The 22854-nt window shown below is 34.4% G+C and overlaps 3 protein-coding genes across 3 annotated transcripts; 2 read left to right on the top strand and 1 right to left on the bottom strand.

Annotated features, from left to right (window-relative positions):
• Window positions 1-100: 100 nt before the first annotated feature.
• LOC122023165 (curculin-2-like) lies at window positions 101-4148 on the bottom strand. The gene is made up of 2 exons (XM_042581251.1): window positions 3714-4148; window positions 101-196 (listed from the first exon to the last, which is right to left on the bottom strand). Exons 1-2 carry the CDS (start codon window positions 4146-4148, stop codon window positions 101-103), a joined length of 531 nt encoding a protein of 176 aa, XP_042437185.1.
• Window positions 4149-17194: 13046 nt separating this feature from the next.
• LOC122022380 lies at window positions 17195-22533 on the top strand. The gene is made up of 4 exons (XM_042580351.1): window positions 17195-17496; window positions 21296-21494; window positions 21968-22094; window positions 22214-22533. The coding sequence occupies exons 2-4, from the start codon at window positions 21354-21356 to the stop codon at window positions 22456-22458; spliced, it is 513 nt and encodes a 170-aa protein (XP_042436285.1). The 5' UTR covers window positions 17195-17496; window positions 21296-21353; the 3' UTR covers window positions 22459-22533.
• On the top strand, window positions 18303-21006 carry LOC122023164. Its single transcript, XM_042581250.1, has 6 exons — window positions 18303-18357; window positions 18680-18801; window positions 18882-19107; window positions 19193-19565; window positions 19911-20262; window positions 20389-21006. Exons 1-6 carry the CDS (start codon window positions 18303-18305, stop codon window positions 21004-21006), a joined length of 1746 nt encoding a protein of 581 aa, XP_042437184.1.
• Window positions 22534-22854: the final 321 nt, after the last annotated feature.

Raw genomic sequence — 22854 nt, 5'->3', positions numbered from 1 at the left:
CCGTGCCTTGTCTTGCAAGAGCCTCATCTTGCTTGGCTCTCTCTAGTTTACGTTTCAGTTCTTCTATCAACCTCTCAGTGCCTTCCATCTCTTTCAGTACCTAGACTATAGCCTCTTCAGCAAAATCTAATTGTCTTTTACATTTAGCAATTTCTCCTTGAACCTTTTCTAGTTCAAAATTGTCAGTCTTTTGTTTCTGCATATAGCCAAATTCCACATGTTAATGATGAAGCAATCAAGAATGTAAGAAATTTCAACGAAGTTATAAGCATCATCATTCTCAATAAGAGCAGAAAGACTATTAATGTGAATTGTGCTTTATTAGCTCTCCAGTTATAGGTTCCTCCAAATTTGTTCACAACTGCCATAACAGGATCTTGTGTACTTGTGTCAACAAAACCTCTATTTGTGATTTCTCTGTTCATAAAAGATATAGTTAACTCTGCTGGCTTCTTATCTGTTTGGCCAAGAACATTCCAGTGGCTGAGATCAGAAAGGAACTAAGATGGTTTCCTTTCACACAGCCCTTATTTTGCTGGCAATGCTTTGCTGAGATCCCTCATTCTGCTCGTGCTGCTATTCATTCACACAACCCTCATTCAATATATCCAAGTAGAACCTAACTACTGACAATCTTATTTAAATCAACTATAAAATGCAAATAAAATTCAGTAATTTTTAATTAAAGTGTAGAATATGCTTGAGTTTAATTTTTAATTAGAAAGTGTATAATTATGTGAGCTTGCTCATTGTATATAGATACTGTATATATTGTTAGCTTATTATCTTGCTGAAATCTCTCCATTGGATTTAATGTATTGATTATATGAGTTATTTCATCTTAATTGTAATTAATAGTTTTTTTCCTCGTAGATGAATGTGGAAAGAAACTAAAAGTGAGGTTTTTTTTTACTAAGAAGGGTGCTCATATTTTCCGAGAAGATGTAATATTACTCAAAAGATTCAATCCAAGAAGGGGTTTTACTTTTGTATAGACTAAACATGGATACACATTTTGTAGATTATGTGAACATATTTTTGTTTGAATTATATGACATATTTCTAGTTCAATAGTAAGAAAATTTATAAGTTGTAATTTCCTGATATTTTAATTTGTATTATTTTATAAGGATTTAATTAAGTAATTCATGGTGTAAATAGATTTTGATTTTGAAAATAGATTTATCTTTTGTTAAAATATTATATTTTAAAAAAGAAAACACTTTTCTATCCATTAAAAAAATATTATTTCCGCTAAAAAAGATAATACTTTTAAAGCGTTACAAAAGTATTATCTTTGTAAAAAAAAATGACAACGCTTTTTAAGCATTGTCTTTGAGCGGACTTTTTACAACAAACCTTTTAACAACACTTTTTTAGCCACATCTAACAATACTTTTTCAACTTTTGCTTGTAGTGATTGGAGACGAGACCGAGGTGATTAATGATCCAGTTTATAACGATGAGGAGGTGGATGAATTAGAGGATGATGAGAGAGACGATGACAAGATCGAATATTTGATGATCAAGTTTATAATGATGATGAAATGGATGAAGTTCTTGATGAAGTTAGTGACGACGTGTTGTAGGTTTCGAACACTCTGAATTTCCCTGATGGTGTCATTGTTGACACAAGAGTTGAAGGGAGAGAGCTTCCATGTTTAAATTGACTTCAAAATGATGAAAAAGAAGAAATTCTCATAAATCAAGGAGTTAAGAAGATAAAGGACATATTTGCTAACCTAAAATTTGATGTTTTGGGTGTGGCAAGAGATAAATTTATGGAGTTTTAAACAAACTCAGGACATAGAAGTAATAGAAGGAAATATCATATCTAAGTAAACGTGATGCCATTATTGTTTAGGTGCATGCTCTCAACATCGGGGGACACACATCTTGGTGGCGATGACTTTGATAAGAGTATTGTCATCAATGTCATGCTCATTGGCGGATCGATGAAGATTCCCAAAGTTCAGGAGCTACTAGTAGATTTTACCGATTTAGTACTAGATAATCTTCCTCCTGGTCTACCACCTGACATTATTCTAAACTCGAGCACTAGTTCTTTCTACTCGAGATGATTTATGCAGGAGGATCCGTATATTTTTATTATTATTTTTGATAATTTTTATTCTTTTGATATTTAATGTATTTTTTTGTATTTTAGGTATTTTGTTAATTTTTAGCTTTTGTTTGTATTTTTTTTTGGATTTAAGTCTATTTAGAAATTATAGAATTACATGTATGCTAAAAAAAAATATCTTTCTTTCCTTTCTTGTGTAAATAGGAATTGTAATCCATATATTAACTAGGATTTTGTTTTTTGTTTTAAGATTGTAGTCTATATAAACATATGTTTAGCTATTGATATTAAATAAAATTTCTTTTATTTTTTACAAAGATCTAGATGATTATTTCTTCTTACATTCTTCTCAAACTCCTCTTTCTCGTCCGTCTGTATGATAAGTACTATTTTACCCGTCGTTCCTAGATTACTTGAAATGGTTTGAAAAGTAATTAAAAATTTAGAAAGTTATCAACTACTTAAAAGTACATATATGTACCTAGAGTATCAAAGGGATACAACTATCGAATGCCATTTATATGCACCAAAGGCTAATTAAGTCTACCCAAAGGATTCGTGTCGGTGTGGAGTCTGTGGACTACAAGCCTCTTTAGGATTTAAAAAGAGTAATCCTGCAATTAACCAGTTAGAAATTTATATCTCTCTTTATTTTATCATAATCTATAACATTCTCTTTGTCATTAGTACTCCCGGGCTATGGGGGATTAAAAGAATAATTTTTGATATATCTATCTATATCTATATTTATTTATTTAATTTCTAGACTTTCTATTAAATTTTGATTTATTATAGTTCATTGAATTGTCAATTCAAGATTACAATGAACACCAAGGTGGATCGATATTAAAAGATTGAAAACAAATAGAAGAAAATTTTAAATTTATTATTCATTTTTAATTATAAGTAGATGGACGGCGACATAAAATTTTGAATTTCTGCTCGCACGAAGTGCCACATCGAACGAACTTAATTAAAATAATTTATAACCACACCATCCTCCACTGATCTAAAAGATTTACCTATAAGATTTATTCCCGAAGATGGTTGAAATGTTTAATTATTGTTAAATTCGCCCTTCGAGTATTTTAGATCATGATCATAGTAAGATTAGAGTTAAGTTAAAGTTGATTTTTATAAACTAATTTATGATATAGTCAAAATGTTTTTATTAATTAAAGTTATGTGAGACAATAAATATTTAAAGAAAAAAAAATGAAAAACTATTATCTAGCACACTATCTCCATCACCATAAATAATTATTATTTACTATATTTGAATAAATATCCACTATTTTAACTGATTCTATATTTCAATTTTCAATTAGGTTAGTTAGATTCCGGCCACCTTGTATTAATTTTATTTTTTCAATTTATATATAATTAATAGAGTTCTTTAATTAATTAATAGTTTTTCTTTTTAATTTCAACGTAATTCAAGCAGAGCATGCAAGTAGATAATTAAGGTGATCAACTCACACCGACTTAACAGTACATACGATACGTACAACATAAAAACAAGGCTACGTTCCATGCATGTAGCTAATTATTTATGCATATATGTAGCTAATTATTTAATAGCTATCCATGCATGGTACGCGGTGAAGCCCATTTACTAATTCTTAGTCACCATGGCGATCTTCCTGTTCTTGGGTTGCAAGTAGGGGCCGTCGTAAAATATTTTTTCGGGGCCATAGATGGCGACGGCGTCGGTCATCAGGACAAGGATGTAATGCCCATCGACGCCGTTGGTGCCGGTCGCCCAAATAAATATCGGGATTTCGTCCTTATAGTTGTAGATTGCGAGGTCGCCGTTGTCATGAAGGTGGAGGAGGCAGTTTTCGCCTTTGCCGATGGTATCTTCAGAGATGTTCCGCACGGGCTGGCCGTTGTGGTACAACACCAGGCCGCAGTCGGTCTGCATGGTCAAGGCATAGTCCCCTTGGGTGAGGGAATCGCCGTTCTTCAGCGTTTCGCCGTTTCTGAGAAAACATCTGTCGGCTGTGGAGGAAGGCAGTAGGAGGCCGAGGAGGACAGCAACAGAGAGCATGACGAGGGCAGCCATGGTTAATTAATATATCACTCACTTCGCTCAAGTGATTGCGTGTTCAGAGTATCGAGCAACTCCCCCCATCTATTTATAGATGAGGATCGGATTGGATCGGATCGGATCGAGGAGGTAAATTTACGGTACTTAAAACTCAAATATAGTACTCTGTTAATTAATGGGGAAAAAAATAGTATCAAGAATCATTGCAGACAAATTATATGGTCTTGATTAATTAAATAAATTAAAATGGATCTATATCACTTGTTAATTAAATAAATTGATTTGTAGAGCAGTAGGACAAATCTAGCCAATTAATAAATGTCCCTCCAGTTTAGCTAGGTTCTATTGGAAATGAGACTCATATATGTCTAACCGTTCATTTCGATAACATATACAGAAAAGTTGGTAACAAAAGACCAAAAACAAATATTGACAATTGATGATTGTGATTTATATAGTAATATATATATTGGAATGAGTGCATGTTTTTTAAATGTCAGGATAGTAAATGCTTATGAGAACAGATCGAGTGATAATATTGGATGAAGATCAATCGTGCACACTAAGGATTAATATCAAATAAATGGATGCATAAAAAAAAGGAGGATCTTCATGGCAAAACCAAGTAAAGAGAATATCTGTAACTTGTACCATTTATCAAGTATGGATGGTCGATGGTCGCTTCGCTTCTTTGACTTTGATTGACAACCAAAACTTAAAGCAAAATAAGTACGATGCGAACTCTTTCTATTTTACTTGATATTCATTACTTTGAGATAACTAATATAAGGATCCATTCTTAATTCACATACATTATCCACTATATGTTAGTGCAATATTCTTAGGTTAAATTTAACCTAGTTGACTAAGTTTGAGTTTTGATATTTAGATTTTGATATTTGACAATACATGGAGATTGCAGATGTAATCTTCCGGTTGGAGAGATTGTTGATACAATTTCCCTCTGGTCAGGGTTTGACCAGTTACATATGAAGAAGAGTCAAGTAGGTCAAAGGGTTGACTGGATAATTAACCGGGAAAGTCCTAACTGGAGGTTAGGTAGTAGAAAGTCTTGGTGAGTGAAGCCGGGCAGTTGAAAAATCCTGGTGAGTGAAGCCAGGTGAAAGACCTAGTGAGTGAAGCTCGACAGTTGAAAAATCATAGTGAGTGAAGCTAGGTGAAAGACCCGGTGAGTGAAGCCAGGCAGTGGGAAAATCCTAGTGAGTGAAGCTAGGTGAAAGTCATGGTGAGTGAAGTTAGGCAGATGAGAAGTCCTAGTGAGTGAAGCTAGGCAGATAGAAAATCCTGATGAGTGAAGCTAAATGAAAGTCTTGTTGAGTGAAGCTAGTCAGGTAGAAGTCCCAATGAGTGAAGCCGGGCAGTGGAAAGACCTGGTGAGTGAAACCAAGCACAAGGAAATCCAAGTGGGTCAAGGCTGATCGGACACCTGGTGTGGGAAGTCCAAGTAGGACAAAGAGTTGATTGGATACTTGGCACAAGGAAATCCAAGTGCGTCAAGGTTAACCGGACACCTGGTGTGGGAAGTCCAAGTAGGTCAAAGAATTAACTTGATACTTAGCCTAAGAAAATCCAGATGGGTTAAGGATGACTGGACTTATGGTAGAAAGAAGTCCAAATGGGTCAAGATTGACCGAACATTTAGCACGAGAAGAAAAGTTCAAGTGGGTCAAAGGGAATTGGAAATTGCACACAGGAGCTGAATCGATCGTGCAATTGATTCAGGCGATTTCAAGAGAGCACAGAGGCGCTCTGAATCGATCGACCGATCGATTCAAAACCTCCCCAATCGATTGAGAGACATTCAATCGATTGGGATCCGACCGTTGCACAGGTTATAGCTGTTGGTGAGCGATTTCTTCGACACGGCTTCTAGATCTTCAACTCCATCTCCAGCGATTACTCTCGGCTGTCGACGCCAGTTCTTGAAGCTTTCTTGGAGCAAAGTGTTTCTGCACTTCCAAGTTCAAGAGACGTTCTACAACAAGAAGAAGAAGTTAGGGTTAGAGTTTCTTGGATAAATCTTGTAAGATTTTACTTGTATTTGCTTCCCTTTTTTTCTTTTTGTATTGAGAGTGTTGTAAGGCTTCTCCGCCTTCGGTAGTTACCGTAATGGAGTATTTTCATTAGTGAAGTGTGTGTCGCGTGTGGATCCTTGGATTAATCACCTCTTTTTGAGGTGGATACCAAGTAAATCCTTATGTTAGCATTGTAATTTTCTTGCTTGTTCATTCTGCTGCATATTATCACCAAGAAGCAAGCAACGAGAAACGCAACGAGCTATTCACCCCCTTGGTCTAGCACATTTCGTCCCTAACAAGTGGTATCAGAGCGAGGTCGCTCTTCACCGGAATCATCGCCAAAAGGCGCAACAAGGCTAGAGGATGAAGAACTTGGAGCAAAATCCATAAAGTCGAAGACTTCAACAAAAGCTCAACTTCAAATGGAATTCTGAGATGGACTCGGATTCGACACAAGGGGGCCTCCACCATTCACAATGACGAGCTTCGATTCTTGGAAATCAAGAATAAAAATTTCTTGATGATGGAGATAGAATAATGATTTGCTCTAATGGAAGGCTTTGAAGCTCCAACAAATTCAAAGGGCAAAATTCTCAAAAGGAGCAAGTGGAGCCAAGAGCAAATCCAAAGATTTGAGGTCGATGATAAAGTGACCAAGCTATTGGTCAATCTATTGCCGAGCAACATCTTGGAGCAAATTGGAGAATCAAGGATGCCAAAGAGCTATGGAGCAAATTGGCCAAGTTTCATGAAGAACCCTCCACTGTACCAAATCAAGACAAATCCAAACAGGGCAACTCATTGGAGCAAGACCAAGAGGAAGAGGACTCAGAAGTTGCGAGATGCTCAACATCCGAAGAAGAAGTCCAAAAAACCTCATCTTCAAAGGAATGCAATGAGAAGGGCAAAGAGGGAGCATACTCTTTGTTCCATATACAAGATAAAGATGAAGGGGCCTCCACCTCTAGGATTGAGGGGGAGAGACATTCATTGACACTGGACCAAGAAGAAGGGGAAGCTTCTACTTCCGGGTCAAGTAAAGAAGAAGATGGGGCAACCTCCACAACACAAGCAAAATCATATTATAATTTAATATTGCAATTATACTTCAAAGTTGTAAGTTTTCAAATCTATAATGATTGCCTAACGAAAGCGATCGATGATCGCGGGTCTTGGAGTAGGAGTCGTCACAGGCTCCGAACCAAGTAAATCTCGGTGTTTGTGTGCGTTTGTTATTTCTTTATTTCCACTGCATATATCTCTGATCATGTTTTCTTAAACGAGTGAAAAATCCATGAATGTTATTCACCCCCCTAGCACGTTACGATCCTACACTTCTGACCCATGGACTGCTCGTACTTGGTTAGATAACCTCGAATATACATTCGGATATATGACCTACATCGATGTAGAAATTATGGAGTTGATTGCTTATCACTTACAAGACCAGGCCACCACTTAGTGGAAGATGTAGAAGATAATATTAGGGGAATAAAGAATCACTTAGTGATTATTTTGATAGGCTTTTGAGAGAGAGAAATTTTCTACCTCCTTTTGTATAGCTTGTCATTAGGAGGTCCTCAACTTTAAGTAGAGCAACCATAATATAATGCATTTCAAGGTGGAGTTTAGTCAACTCACTAAATATGATACCCACTTAATAGCTCAAGACTATGTACTCTCAAGGTGAACTTAGTTAAAGAAGACCTATTTGAGGAAGAAAATTGATCATGATTCATGGTTCATCCGAGAGGTACTCGTATGTATCAAGACCTAAAATGCTCCTATTAGTGGAACGGTATGAAAAAGAACCTTGCAGACTTTACAGCTCGTCAACAAAACATCATAATGATGCAACAGAAGCATTGTATGCCATAACCCACAATGAGCCTCAGAGACTAGCAGGCTTACTTCAAAAGATTTTTTCCCTAATTGGAAAGGGAAATATAGTACGATGAATTTGGAGGGTGCATGATTCATATTGGGTGATCATTGATCAATTAATTACATTCGACCATCTTTTACTGGCACACTAGACGGACTTGTTGGATCACTTGATAGAGTTTCCAACGAGTTATGTATGTAGAACTTCATTTTGTGTAGAACATCATTTGTGCAGAATTTCAGACAAACAGACAAACAAAGTGCACCATTCACTAAGTGGAGGACTTACTTTGAGCCTAAAAGATGGACATCGAAGGCAGCTAGAAGATCATTTATGCATAGTGGATTTTACCCACAATAAGTAGCTCGACGATAATGTTGGCGTAGCAGAAGCATAGTGGGCTCATAACCCACAAAGTTATCTAATTTAAAATAGATCATTATATAGTTATAAGAAAATCCTATTCTCTAACAGTTAGGACCTCCTATGGTATTAGAATGAACTAGTATATAAGTGTCATGCTTAGTTGTTACCTTAGATGAGAATACCTTAGTACTACAATTTGAATAGTAATTTTGGGGACCAAATTTATTAGTAGAGAGAATGTGTCTATATATATATATATATATTTGAATAGTTTAGGGTTTCGATATATATATATATATATATAGTTTAGGGTTTCGATATATATATATATATATGTTTAGGATAATGATTAAAACGATTAAAATTAAAACTAAATGAATTTATTTAAGAAAATAAACAACAAAAAATGATAAGTAATAGAGAAATAAGTTTATATGAATTAATAGAAATTTATGAAATTTTTATGGATTTTAAATTAGTTGTTTTAGATTTTTATGGGGAAAAATGGATAAGAGAAAAGGTTGTTTAGAAATATCTATTTAAAGAAGGAGTTGATTGAACATAAAAGTTAATTATCAAAACCTAAGTTTTATTTATTCATCGTAGCTTTCCCATGAGCTTCCCTATCCGTGTCATCACAGGAGTCGTCGTTCATGCGACTTCCATCATCGTCGGCGAGTTGTCATCACAACCATCTCTAGTGAGCTCTGGCAATCTAGCCGCATGAGTGTCGAATTTCCCTCTCCTCCTTGATGCCATCATTGACCATCAGCAAGCCAAGCAGAAGGAAATGCCTCCATGAACCTCTGCTTCCACTAGCCTTGTCCTAGTCTCTCCACCTCTGGCCGAGCCTTTCCAAAACTCTGACATCACCTTCACCGCCTGCGCGAGCCCAATGGCAAGGTTCTGACCTGCTAAGATAGGCAGTTTCCCTATTGATTTTCCTCACTGAAGAGGAGATCGATCAACGAATATAGACCGATCAAGCACAGTCACAGTCGCCCTTCATTGTCCTCAACTATAACTCTGATGACGTCTCCACTACCAGCTTCCTCCTTGAGCATGACACATGTGTGTCATTAACCCGCTATTGGAGAAGAAAACTACACCTGCTGCTGCCACTATAGCCCCGACCAGTGTCATTGCCGGCCACCGGAAACCACATCAGAGAGAAGAGGATTCAAGCTCGATGTGACCTTTGGACGTGAAGATGGATAAGACACTCTATATTTGAGGTTTATAATTTCTGCTTTAACTTCTATAGTTTCTTTGATCTTAATGCATGATTAATTATTATCAAATATTGATTAGACAACAGTTACTACTTACCTTGACTCTACTCTTTTTGCTTCTTGAGTTGATACTTAGTTGCTTGTACTTAGTTTGATCTATTTGATATCCATGCAGTCTTGCTGCTATCCATGCTATTTATTGCTATTTATATTTGTGTCTTTATATAGCAATACTGTAGTGTAGGATATCGAGTATCCTACTAATCCCTAGTTTTTCTTTAGGCTCATGCCTATACCTTAGTAAGATTATACCGTAGTATAGAATATTAAATATTCTACTAAACCTTTGTTTGTTATGGCTCATGCTTATACACTAGTGAGGTTAGATCGAGGTGCGGTTATAAAGTGTTATATTAGATATGATTATTCATTGTGCTTAGCATTACGTTATTATATCCTAATGATCATTGTCTCTCATTCATGGTTAAGAAAGTCGTTAGTAATCGTTATTATATCCTGTCGACCATTATCTCCCATTCGTGATTGAGAGAGTCATCAACGACCATTGGTGTATCTTCTTGACCATTGTCTCTCATTCATGGTTGAGAGAATCATCAGCGATCAGTGACTACCCACGGGACCATCCATGGTAGCGTGTTGTCACCTATAGTCCATAACTAGATAGCTACATTTCTTGTCTGCGAACTAGACCAGATAGTGATAGTGTGTATTGTCTCCCAAAAACAGTGATATTTATGTGCTATGACGGTCCACCAGACCAGATTGTGGCAGCATATGTTATCACCCGCAGTCAGTAGCTGGGGAGCTAGATAGCTATCTTATCCTATCTACTCACTAGAGCAGATAGCGGTAGCATGAGTTTATGACCTTGACTGTCCACTAGACCAGATAGTGGTAGTATGAGTTTGCGCGCAGTCAGTACTTGATATATATTTGTTATCCATTTGTTATGTGTTTGTTTTATGTAGGTGATTTTTGGTTGTACTGTATATACTCTTAATTTATTGGTTAAACTTGGCAGAGCAAGTTAGTAAGGGTTTGTGTCATTGTTTATGGTTTAATTAGTAGATGATTTTATGTCTATGCTCTTACTTTTGTATTAAGTATTATTAATTGTGATTGTTTCCTTTGATCTCCTTATATGTAGTATCATGCACTATCTTTCTTATACCTACTTAGTATTTTGTACTCATTACCCTTTATTTTTTTGACCTTCCAAGTTAGCAGATATAGAATGTGTGTGTCGGTTAGAGGTCTTGGTACTAGCCCAACTTGTTTGGATTCTTCTTTTCAAGTTGTTTGATTTATTTTTCTGCTGCCTTTGATTATGGTTATATTTTCTAGTTAAATCTTTGAGTTTTGTTATAATAATTTAATTGTTTAGTTTAGTATGATTACATGAACATGCATACACACACGCATTGGTATTTAAAAAATTATCAAGTTTTTATGTTGCATTGATGTTTATTTTGCTTGATCTGAGTTTGATATCATATTTTCTATATTATCACTAGGGAGTACCATCTAGTTTGATGAACAATTATACCCTCGAGACGTGACAAGAGCAGTAGCAAAGTGACGGTGTAGTAGAATGATCAAAGAAACTTGTTAGAAAGTTATATCTTGAGTGTTGACCATGGAATTCTTATATAGTGCATTGGGGGTACCTCAGTTCATTTGAGGTGCCTCCATTAACTCTCATTCGATCCCAAGTCTTCTGACTTTATCCTTCTATTGGCGCATCCAATTGTCTAAGGGTGCCTCCAATGCCTCAACCTGAGGTGACTCCATTAAAACATTACATCTCCAATTGTCTGAGGGCGCCTCCAAATTTATCTAATCGTGTGCGCCTCCAGCCATTCGAGGTGCCTCCGATTCCTTACCTAGGGCACCTCCAATCAGTTAAGGCATCTCGAGCATTATTCATCCAAACTTAAATTTTTCTCTAAGCTCCTAATACCAATGTGAATTGTAACGAGTAATGATATGTCGTTGTGAGGCTCACACCGCAGTACCAATTTAATTTTTGATAATCCCTTATGTAAATTAAACGGTATAGAAGAGAAAACCAGATCGTTTCCCAGAGAAGTCACGGTGGAAGTTAACTCTAGAGAAGAATTATATTATATTAATTCGGGGGTTTTGTTCACTTTTCTGTTATCAAATAATTAACACGTATTTATTCACAAATCAACTAAGTCAACAACTAGAAGGAAAAACTAAGGAGAGAGAAGGAAAAAAAAACTCACGAACTAGTTACTTGTCTGAAGGAGCATTTCAGCAAACAACTTAAGTGCAAAAACTAAACTAAGCTACTAGTCCATGCATCAACCACAAAATCAAATGTGAGGAGAATTAACAATGTAATCATGCTAACACAAGGGAAAGCAAAATAAAAGTGACCAGTTCAACCCAAAATTTGTCCGAAGATGGACAAGACACAGTGGTAAGAGTCTATCGGGGTCTCGATTGAAACTCTGAAAGCGGATGCTAGGGTTGAAATGTACTAGGTCCTGAAATTTGGAACCCAAGTGGATATCTAAATCACTGAGATCTAGTTGAACATAGATGCACGTCGCCGTTAGATACGAAACTTCTCCTTGAATCTGTAGAAGAAGGTGGATGTTGGCGTGATGAAAGATGCTTGCCAGAATACCTTGGTGAGGTGGTTCTTCCTTGAATCCGAGGAAGATAGTGGCGTGGAGGAAGATGGAAGCGGTTGCTAGGGCTTCTGGAATTGAAAAGATGCTCCTGTTGGCTGGAATTTGGAGTTTTTATTGTTCCTTTGCAATAACAAATCTGGCCACAAGATGGAGAATTGGTTGAATACATCCGTTGGCTGTGCATATGTGACCAAAAAGCCCTCCCTTAATTAAATCCTTGATTCCCTACACAATATAGTAAATATCATATTAGTGCTAGGGATATTAAATTAAAAGATATTTGCATCAAAGTGCAAAAACCAATCAATACTTGTAAAACATGATAAATATAGGGAATTAACGTACGAATGGATTAGAATATCCAAAAGAGTAATAAAAATATTATGTCAAAATGTAAGTTATCAATTCTTGCAAAATATGTTTGCTCAAACTAAAAGAAAATATCTACAAAATAGAGTTAGCACAGATAATATAATTATAAATTAAATCCTATCTAATATAATCATAATCTAGTCTTGGTCTCAACTTTGATTTTCAAAATGGATCGATCTAAGTTGGACCAACACCGATAGTCCCACAAGGACTCATCATCACTGGATCTCTTCTCTAGTTATTTACCTCCACTTAACATTTGCAGACCTTCTTGACTAGACATCTGACCCATCAAATCTTCCTATCATATGCCCCTCTAGACCTTGGCCAGTTGTCTAGTCCTACTAGAGATTAGCACTTCGTAAATACATTAGATAATACATATTTTAACTTTATCCTTTTATCATACATTAAAATCTAAGATTGATTATTAGTACTTGTACGAACAAAAATCTCCTAAAAATTCTTCTTTTATAGCCTTCAAGTCAGGGTTAATTTTCTCTTATAAATTTATTAATCATCACTTTCAGTTGATTACTCCAAGGGTGCGTTTGGTTCAAGTCATCATGTATAACCTTGGTTATGTGATTACCAGGTAATCACATAACCAAGGTTATAGGGAATAAAACATAACCAAATGTTGTTTGGTTCAACTTAGGTAATGCAACAAAAACTTGTTTGTTTGAAGGTTTTAATGAATACCCTACTTTAATATTTTACCGTATTACCCTCAGTTACAAAACTAACTATACATAATATTATTATTATTATTATTATTATTATTATTTATTTTTTAATGTTTTTTTACTTTTCTTTTTCTTGTATATTTTTTATTTTTTTATGTGTTTTTTTATTTTTTTAATGTTTTTATATTTTTATATTATTTATATTTTTTATTTTTTTACATTTTTTAAATTTTAATTTTTACTTATTTATTTATTTTATTTTTAAATTTTTTAAATATTTATATTTTTTTATTTTTAAAAATTTTTAAATTTTTAATTAATTTTTTTTAAAAAAATTTAATTTTTTTTAAAAAATTGTTAAATTTTTTTTTTATTTTAAATTTTTAATTTTTTTAAAAAAAATTTAATTTTTTTAAAAAAAATTTAATTTTTTTAAAAAAAATTTAATTTTTTTTAAAAATTTTTAAATTTTTTTAACATTTTTTAAATTTTTATTTTTTATTTTTTTAAAAATTATTTATTTTAAAAAAAAATAAATTTTTAAATTTTTTAAAACATTTTTTATTTTTTTACATTTTTTCTCTTTTTCATGTTTTTTCTTATCGGAGGGTATTTTTGGTAAAAAAAATTCGTTAACCCCGGAATCAAGAAAAACCTTAGTTTTCTGAGGTTTTCCGATTCCGGACTGCATGATCCTTTTGCTGACGTGTCGGGTATGAAACATTACTTGGGAATCATCGAATACCTAAACCAAACAAGGTTTTTGTTGATAACCTTGGATGGATAACCAAGGTTATCAAGAATAACCCCGAACCAAACGCACCCCAATAATTAACACAAAAACTTTCTATTCGCTACTATACAATGTTAAATTCTTCTCAGTCGAGCTCTAAACTTTCTATTTGCTCAATTCACTACAGTGATGGATTAGTGGAATGTTCTTTGGTCTATATATGCATGGGCTCACAATTTATTATAGTTCATTGGAATTGAACGATATTTCAATTCATTGATTACAATGAACTCCAACAGTAGATTGATATTAAAAGATCGCAATCAAAAGCAACAAAATTTTAAATATTTATCATTCATTTTTTAATTAAATAGCTGGACCACGACATAAGATTTTGGATTTTTGCTCGTAGTAAGCGTCACAAATTTAATTAAATAATTTACACTCACACCATCCTCCAATACTTTCCTTATCCTAAAAGATTTACCTACAAGATTTGCTCCCCAAGACAACTGAAAATTTTAACTATTTGATAAATTGGACCTTCATATATAGTATTATAATCATGATCCGTAAAATTAGAGTTAAATTAAAGTTGATTTATATAAAATAATTTATAATATAGTTAAAATGTTTTTATTAAACTTATGTGATCAGAGATAATAAATATTTTTGAAAAAGGAGGAGAAGGTAAATTTATGTATTAATTAATGAGAAAAAAATCAAACAATACGAAGAAACATTGCATACAAATTCACTGTATATGGTATTGATTCAGTCATCGGATCTAACTATCAGAATTGTTTCCCTTTAATTTATCAATTAAAATTTAAACATTCTAATTAAAAGAGACTTGATTTGAAATTAATTACTACAAAAGTCTCCTCCATTATAATAAAATTCATATTAAATGGGAGTGGTTGTGCTGTCGATAATCAAAATTAATTTCACTCGAATTAAGCATATGACAAAACATATCACGAATCAAGGTTAATTTTACCCTAATCATTTGAGAGGCAACCTTGCTCCTCCATTTTAGCTAGCACAATTCCTAATTAACAAGTTTGAAGAATTGAAAATACATATGGCATGCATTATTACTCGTACTACTATTTTCACTATTCAATTCAATTATTGGTTGTTGAATGGGAGCGCATGTTTTTTTTTTAGTTCAAGGTGTCATGGAAAAAAATAAAAAAAAAAAGCAAATACTTCTTCAAAAGTTTATATAAAAATCCTTTTCAAAGCTAAGTATTTAGTTAAGTTTTTTTTTTTAAAAAAAAAAAATTTCAAAGCTAAGCATTTAGCTAAGCTTTTTTAAAAAGAAAATCTTTTCAAATCTAAGTATTTTCAAAGTCATCCTTTTCAAAGTTAAGTATTTAGCTAAGTATTATTCAAAGACATTATTTTCAAAGAAAAATATCTAATAAGTTATTCTAAGAAACTCTTTGAAAGCTAAATATATTTTTTTTTTAAAAGAAAAGTAAAATGCTACTTTTAGGGAGAGCTTAAAGGAAAAGATTAAAAAGTTAACTTTTTAAATTTATAATTTTTTTAAAACTTTTCTCCCTAATTAAAACTTATTTTAAAAATTATTTAAAATTATTTTAAAACTTAATTTAAATTTTTTTTAAAACTTAATTAAAAACTATTTTAAAACTTATTAAAAATTATTTTAAAACTTAATTAAAAACTATTTTAAAACTAATTAAAAATTATTTTAAAACTACAGGAATAGTGGAGATGGAGCAAGACCCAATATACCATTCCCCTTGTACTTTCAATATGTTCTGATGGAGCAATATATAGGATTCTAGTATATCACTCGGTGATAAAAGACTCGATAAAGGATGCTTGAAGAGGTAAGATGATGATGAAGCATTTGATACTGACCTCCTCAATCAAAATGAAGAGAGAGTATTTTTACGATAAAAGTAACACTCAACATGCTTTTAAAAATGATTAAAAAAATATCAAAGAAATCAAACTTTCTTTTCATAAAAAAAACCAAATGAACTTGCTAAAGCTATCAATAAAAATAACATAATAAGAAAATCCTAATTAGATGGAATAGGAGATAGTTTTCAAAAGAAAACTAGAGGTGTAAGTAGATGACACAAAAGGTAGCTTATGAGATGTTACTTTCATACAAGTCTCACAAGTCTCACATAAATGAGATGATAAGACTAAAAAAGTTGGTAAACCAAAGCGATTAATAATATTTTAAACAAGACATAGAAACGAATGACTAAAACATGCATGCTAAGAGAATTTATCCATATGTTCTCCAATAAAGGCTTTGAGAGAGGTGGGTTGAAGATGATAAAGATCATTTTTAATGTCTCCTTGGAATAGAATAGTTCCTATCGTGGGACCTTCATAAGACAATGATGAGGATGAGATTCAAAAACACATTATTATTAAAAGTAAATTGACATACAAAAAGTACATTCTTAGTGATAGAAGAAATATGAGGAGTGTTACGCATGTGAAAAGTATGACTACATGAATGAAATGATGTTCCAAAGTGAATAACTTGCAAACTTGAGTTATTGTATTAGGAGGGGTGCAAAGTGAGAATGCTTCAAAATGAAATGACTAAGTACTAGATTACCAAAACTATGAAGGAGGTCGATTTGTTGATGCAGATTCCCTAGAAAATTTGAATCAAACCTCCTATAAAAAAATACTTTTCCAACATAAGATTTTACTTAGGGGGTGCTTGGTTAGATGGAATGAGAGTGGGGAATAGGAAAGAGATTGAAAGTTGGTATTTAGTTTGGGGGATTGGTGGTGGACCCCACAGATTCAATCCCCCAAATATGGGAATGTGCCATTACCGAGCAAAATGGGGGGAATGGGAAAAAATACTGTTCGGATTGAAAAAGTACCCCTTAGGGCCTGCTTGGTTAGAGGGAGTTAACCAAAGGAAAGAGTATGAGAATCAATTGGTATGTTTGGTGAGTGGGCTTGTTTCCTAAACAGTAAATTTCATATACTAGTCTATGGGTTTTCTCCAATCCCTAGCAAATTGGGGGGAATGAAAAAACACTACTGTTCATTCCCGATCCCGATTTAGCGCGCGTGCTTTCCCTCCATCTGCCCTATTTCTTTTCTTCTCCCGTCCAAATCGCCACAGATCGTCCCGACCAGTTCTCGCCACAACTCTTCCCTCTCCTCGACGTTGTCCTCACCGTGAATCCGAGTCTTCTCCGTGACGCGTTGGCATTCCTCACCAAGTTCTCGCCATAGCTCTTCCCTTTCCTTGACGTTAGGTTTTTTCCTCGACGTCAACCTCGTCGCGAATCTTCCTTCTCCGTGACCTCGCCGTGACTCTTCCCTCTCCTCGACGCAGTTCCTCGCCAGGTGAGCTATCTTCCTCACCAAGTTCTCGCCATAGCTCTGCCCTTTTTTTTTTTGCGATCTTGATTTTGTTCTGATTTTTGTTCTGCGATCTTGATTTTTTGTTCCCCACAAAACTGAGCAAGTTGCCTTGTCATCTTCCTCACCAAGTTCTAATTTTTGTTCTGCGATCTTGATTTTTTTTCCCCCACAAAACTGAGCAAGTTGCCTTGTCATCTTCCTCACCAAGTTCTGCTATCTTCCTCACCAAGTTCTTCCTTGATTTTTTTTCTGCTATGTTCCTCACCAAGTTCTGATTTTTGTTCTTCTTTCAAGTCATCTTTAGGTATTTTTATTTTTTCTCAATCTTTTCTATCTAGTTGCCTTGTCATTTATTTTCTTTGTAATATTATGTGAGCATGCAACTAACCAGCTACTGATATGAATGTTGTTCCACACATGCTGCTCAGAATGCATTTGTTTTCCACACATATGAATGTTCTTCCATGTCATCTTTTTTGGCAATTGCAACTTTGTCTTCGATCTTGATCTTTATATGATATGAAGAAGAATATTTTTAGTAGCTCTTCTTATGAAGAAGAATATGGAAAACAGAACTTTAAACACATGGTTATTTGATTTATAAGGAAGATGCACCTTGAGAGATTTGCTAGCAATATATGATGCCCATGATTTGTTTCTTGTTTTAAAAATGGTAACCAATTTGCTTGTTACTAATGATGCTTGCCCTACCTTCCAATCCAGAAGTTACAATTACTTGCTGGATTTTTTTATGTAGATCAAATGGCTCGGCTTCCTATTACCGAACAATGGCGAAAACTAAAGAAACTATTATTGCTTCAACAAACAACCAACAATATGCTGGTCTTGTTATTTGCTCTATATTATGTACTCATTTGTTCATACCTTCGAGATAATGTTCGTCATATCAAAACAAAAGAAGAAAAAAGAGTCAATCGAACGAGATGGATGTGTAGATTGACAATGGATTGTGATTCTGCTTGCATTAGTCAACTTCGCATGGATAGAGCAACCTTTAGGATATTGTGTGATATGGTAGCAAACATTGGAGGACTAAAACCCACTAAGAACACATCCATAGAGGAGGTTGTAGCAATGTTCATATATACCTTGGCTCATCACAAAAAAAGTAGAACAATTAGCCTACTTTTTTACCGTATTACAGAAACAGTGAGTCGGCAATTTCATCAAGTTCTTAATGCAATTTTAAAATTATATCCTATTTTGCTCAAGAAGCCAGAACCTATTACTCAGGATTATCAAGATGAGAAGTGGAAATGTTTTCAGGTACTTTTTACATCTAACATCAACTTTAATACATGTTTTTTTTATAATAAGTGTTAATTGTATAATTGTTAACTTTGTAGGGATGCTTAGGAGCATTAGATGGAACATTAATTAAAGTTACACCTCCTACAGAAGATAAACCTCGTTTTCGCACTAGAAAAGGGTGTATTTCAACTAATGTATTAGGTGTTTGTTGCCCAAACATGCAATTCATATATGTATTACCTGGTTGGGAGGGATCAGCACATGATGGTCGTGTGCTTCGAGATGCGATATCAAGACCGCATGGTCTAAGGGTCCCTCGAGGTACATTTGCGTTGTAATGTATACTATAAATTTTATTTTTATTTTTTAATGTTACTAACAATTTCATTTATATTCAACAATGAAGGTCGTTATTACTTGGTTGACTCTGGATATTGCAATGCAAATGGATTTCTTGTCCCATATCGAGGACAACGATATCACCTAAAAGAATTTGATGGCCATCGACCGGAGACACCAGAGGAATACTTCAACATGAAGCATTCCAAGGCTAGGAATGTTATAGAAAGATGTTTTGGGTTGTTAAAGGGGAGATGGAAGATTCTTGCATCACCATCATTTTTCTCCATTCAAACCCAAATTCGGATTATCATGGCATGTTGTCTTATGCATAATTTGATTCGCAAGTTTATGAGCTTTGATCCACAAGAGTCACTTATAGCAGATGAGGAAGAGGAATCTGATGGGGGAAGTGACAATGAAGAAGTAGAGTATATTACGTAAATTAATCCAAGTAATGAGTGGTCATCATTTAGAAATAATATGGCAACCAATATGTATAACACATGGTCTACTAGACCTAGTGGCAATGTTAGTGATTGAGTTCTATTTTGTAAGAATGTTATAACAATTGCGTGTTCTGATTTTATATATGTATTTGAATGGTACCAGTTCTACTCGACATTATAAGATTCATATATTGGTATATTATGTGGTGTTTTGTTTTATATGTATACTCGACATTATAAGATTTATCCATCAGTCGTTACTAATGATTAAAAAAGTTCTTTTATGCCAATATGATATTCATTTCATACCTCTTACACTGTCATCTTTTTTGTTAGGATGACTACAATTACTCCATCAATTGCACGTGGAAGAGGGAAAAACAAACAATATTGGACGGATGAGGAGGTGGAAGTGTTGGTTGACGCTCTCATAGAACTGGCTTCCGATCCTTTATGGAAGGTAGATACTGGTTTTAAAAATGGTTATATGATTCAAATACACAAAATGGTATTGGGTAAGATTTCAAGTTTCAATAAAGCAGTTATTCCTCATATTGAATCCAAGATCAAATATCTTAAAACCAAGTACAATCCCCTCTCTGAGATGTGTATGCAAAGTGGGTGTCATTGGGATGACGTGGAGCACAAGATTAACTGTGAAAAGCAATGGTTCGATGAATGGTGTCTGGTAAGTGCTTTGTATGCATCGATCATTTTTTAAGATAGTACTATAGTGATTATTTCTCATAATGGCAGTACATTTTCAAAAATATTATTTTTTATTTTGTACCTCTATTTGTACTCTTTTGTGTAGACTCACCCTAATGCTGCTGGATTGAGGGATTTTAAATTTCCATATTTGCGCAAACTGGACATTGTGTGGGGAAAGGACAGAGCCACGGGACTTAGTGCTGAAGATGTGGTTGACGCAAGCATGGATGCTAATTGGCAAAAGAATTTGAATGTGAGTTCTTCCTCGGACAATGAAGATGAACCTGTTTTGGACATCCTATCACAAGGCTCACCTTCGAGTTCGTCATGTAACAATGGGTCGAAAAAGAGAAAAAAACTTTCACCAAGAAGGGAAAGTTTTTACAAGAAAAAGAAAGCAGCAACACCCCAACAAACCATTGACTCGAGATTGGACAACTTTACTAATAAGTTTGAGGTCATTTGTGATCAAATGGCAACACAATATGGTACTATTACAAATGCTTTGATTGCAGAGTCCAAGCCAGAATCCATAGGTGGTGAAAAAATGCAGGAGGTTATTGTTGAACTACTTAATATTGGCATATCTCCAATGGATGTTGGTAGGGCTGCTGAAATTTGTTACAATGACCCTGCCAAGGTTGAAGTTATGTTTGCATTGCCAAGCCATTTGCGAAGATCCTATGTGCTTGGATTTATCTATCCATCTTCTATTCCATGAAACATGTGTGGATTCATGTTTTTTTTGTTGATGTTAAATAACTAGGTTATTTTGAATTGCATTCGGTATTTTTGAAGTTGTAATATTGTAGTTAGACGCATGCAATATTGTGTTAACCTAGTTATATTGTATGTCGGTAAAAATATTTTGTAATATTTAGGCATCAGCTAGACCAAAACTTGTATCAATGCTGTAACTTTAGCACTTGCTGATTTAGATTCTGTTTTATTTTGATGAAGTTATTGTTGGCATATATTATGTGTGGAAGTTGTTGTTTGTTCGCTTTCAGATGGTGCAGGAAAGAGAATGAGGGAGCTCTGCTGAGCTGGTAATTGATTGGGGCTGCAATGTCTTTTCCTTGTCTCCAAGATCTGGGAGCTGCTTTTATATCTGGACAGAATGAACATAAACAGATTAGCGCCTGCTCCAAGAAAAATGTCATGTCTTCCTCCTTAGGCTCATCTAGTTTTCCTACTTCACAAAAACAGGTGAAATGCAATGTCCTTTTGGCATCCACCACCATTTATTTTAATTATGAAGTGCTTGTAGTTTGAATGCTCCTTGACTAGAGCATATCTAGCTCTCAACCAATAGGATTATATCTAGCACACCCCCTTTTGTCTCCCATTTTAGACTCTTTAATCTAAAATCTAGATACATATCATCGGCAATATTGTTTCCCCTAGCAAGTATATAAAATGTTTAGCATGTTACATGGTCAGTGCTATGACTGAGTTACTATATGAAGTAAGCACAAAATAGTTGAGCCTCATGGCTTGGTGTTGATGATGATTAGCATGATTTGAGAAGGAAAGAAATTTGGAAATTTTCATATATTTTACATGTTAGATTTTACAGTAACTGACTTTTATTATTGCTAAAATTAAATTGCTCGGAGTTCCTCATGCTATGGTGGTTGCTCGGTTTGATTCCTCTGACATTTGATTTCATTTTCCATCAGGACAACGTTAAAACTCGTCCTACTTCAATTCTTGAAATGGAAAGTAGTCAGCTTAGCCCAATATCTATTCTGGAGGCTTCATTTTCAAATGACAGTTGCTCAATTGGGAGCCTCAATGCGAGTTCAGGTGCTACAAAATTTATCATTTTTTCTCACTTTGAACTCCTTTGTATATATATATGTTTACTACTCCCATGAACATTGAGAGCTAAGACCATATTTCGTCTACAATGTGCTTGCTTTCAGTCGGAAAGCTGCAGGTTGGTTTGGTGGGAAATTGCAACACACCACAATCAACTGATACAGACGTTGATCTTTTGGATTCAGCAACTTCAGTTGATCTCAGAAGGTCTATTTTAGACAAAATCCAGCATATGAGTCGCATAACTTCAAGTGCCGATGACATTCCTTATGAAGTTGGATTCTCAAACTTTGATTTTTTTGAAGCTAGGCGTTTCATTTCAAATGCAGTGCTGTTGTTCTTATTTTGAGGTTATGATATGATCTTTGTATGCTCTAGGTTTTGAAACTGGTGTCATTTTTGAGGTTATGATAGAAGTTGTCGACGTGCATAATGTTCGAAAATAATTATTTCGGAAATATGTATTTCATCTAATGAATAATTTGTATAGGTAACATATACATTTCATGTTGAAAAGTAAATAAAATATAGGTAACATATATATTGATTCTTTCATTAACAAACCAAACACCATCTATGGCAATGGTAATGATTTCCTAATACCAACCAAACAGCACACTTCTATCAATCATATCCATTCCCATTCTCCACTTTATCAATCCCAATGTCATTCCCATTCCATGGTTCTAACCAAGCAGGCCCTTAGTATTTTCAAACATTCACATTCCCATTCTCTTCCACAAAC

This window comes from Zingiber officinale, chromosome 9B (genome assembly GCF_018446385.1).
Source record: "Zingiber officinale cultivar Zhangliang chromosome 9B, Zo_v1.1, whole genome shotgun sequence".
NCBI classification, from domain to species: Eukaryota; Viridiplantae; Streptophyta; class Magnoliopsida; order Zingiberales; family Zingiberaceae; genus Zingiber; species Zingiber officinale.
Note: the sequence above shows the minus strand (reverse complement) of the source record. Positions and strands in the feature narration are given on the sequence as shown.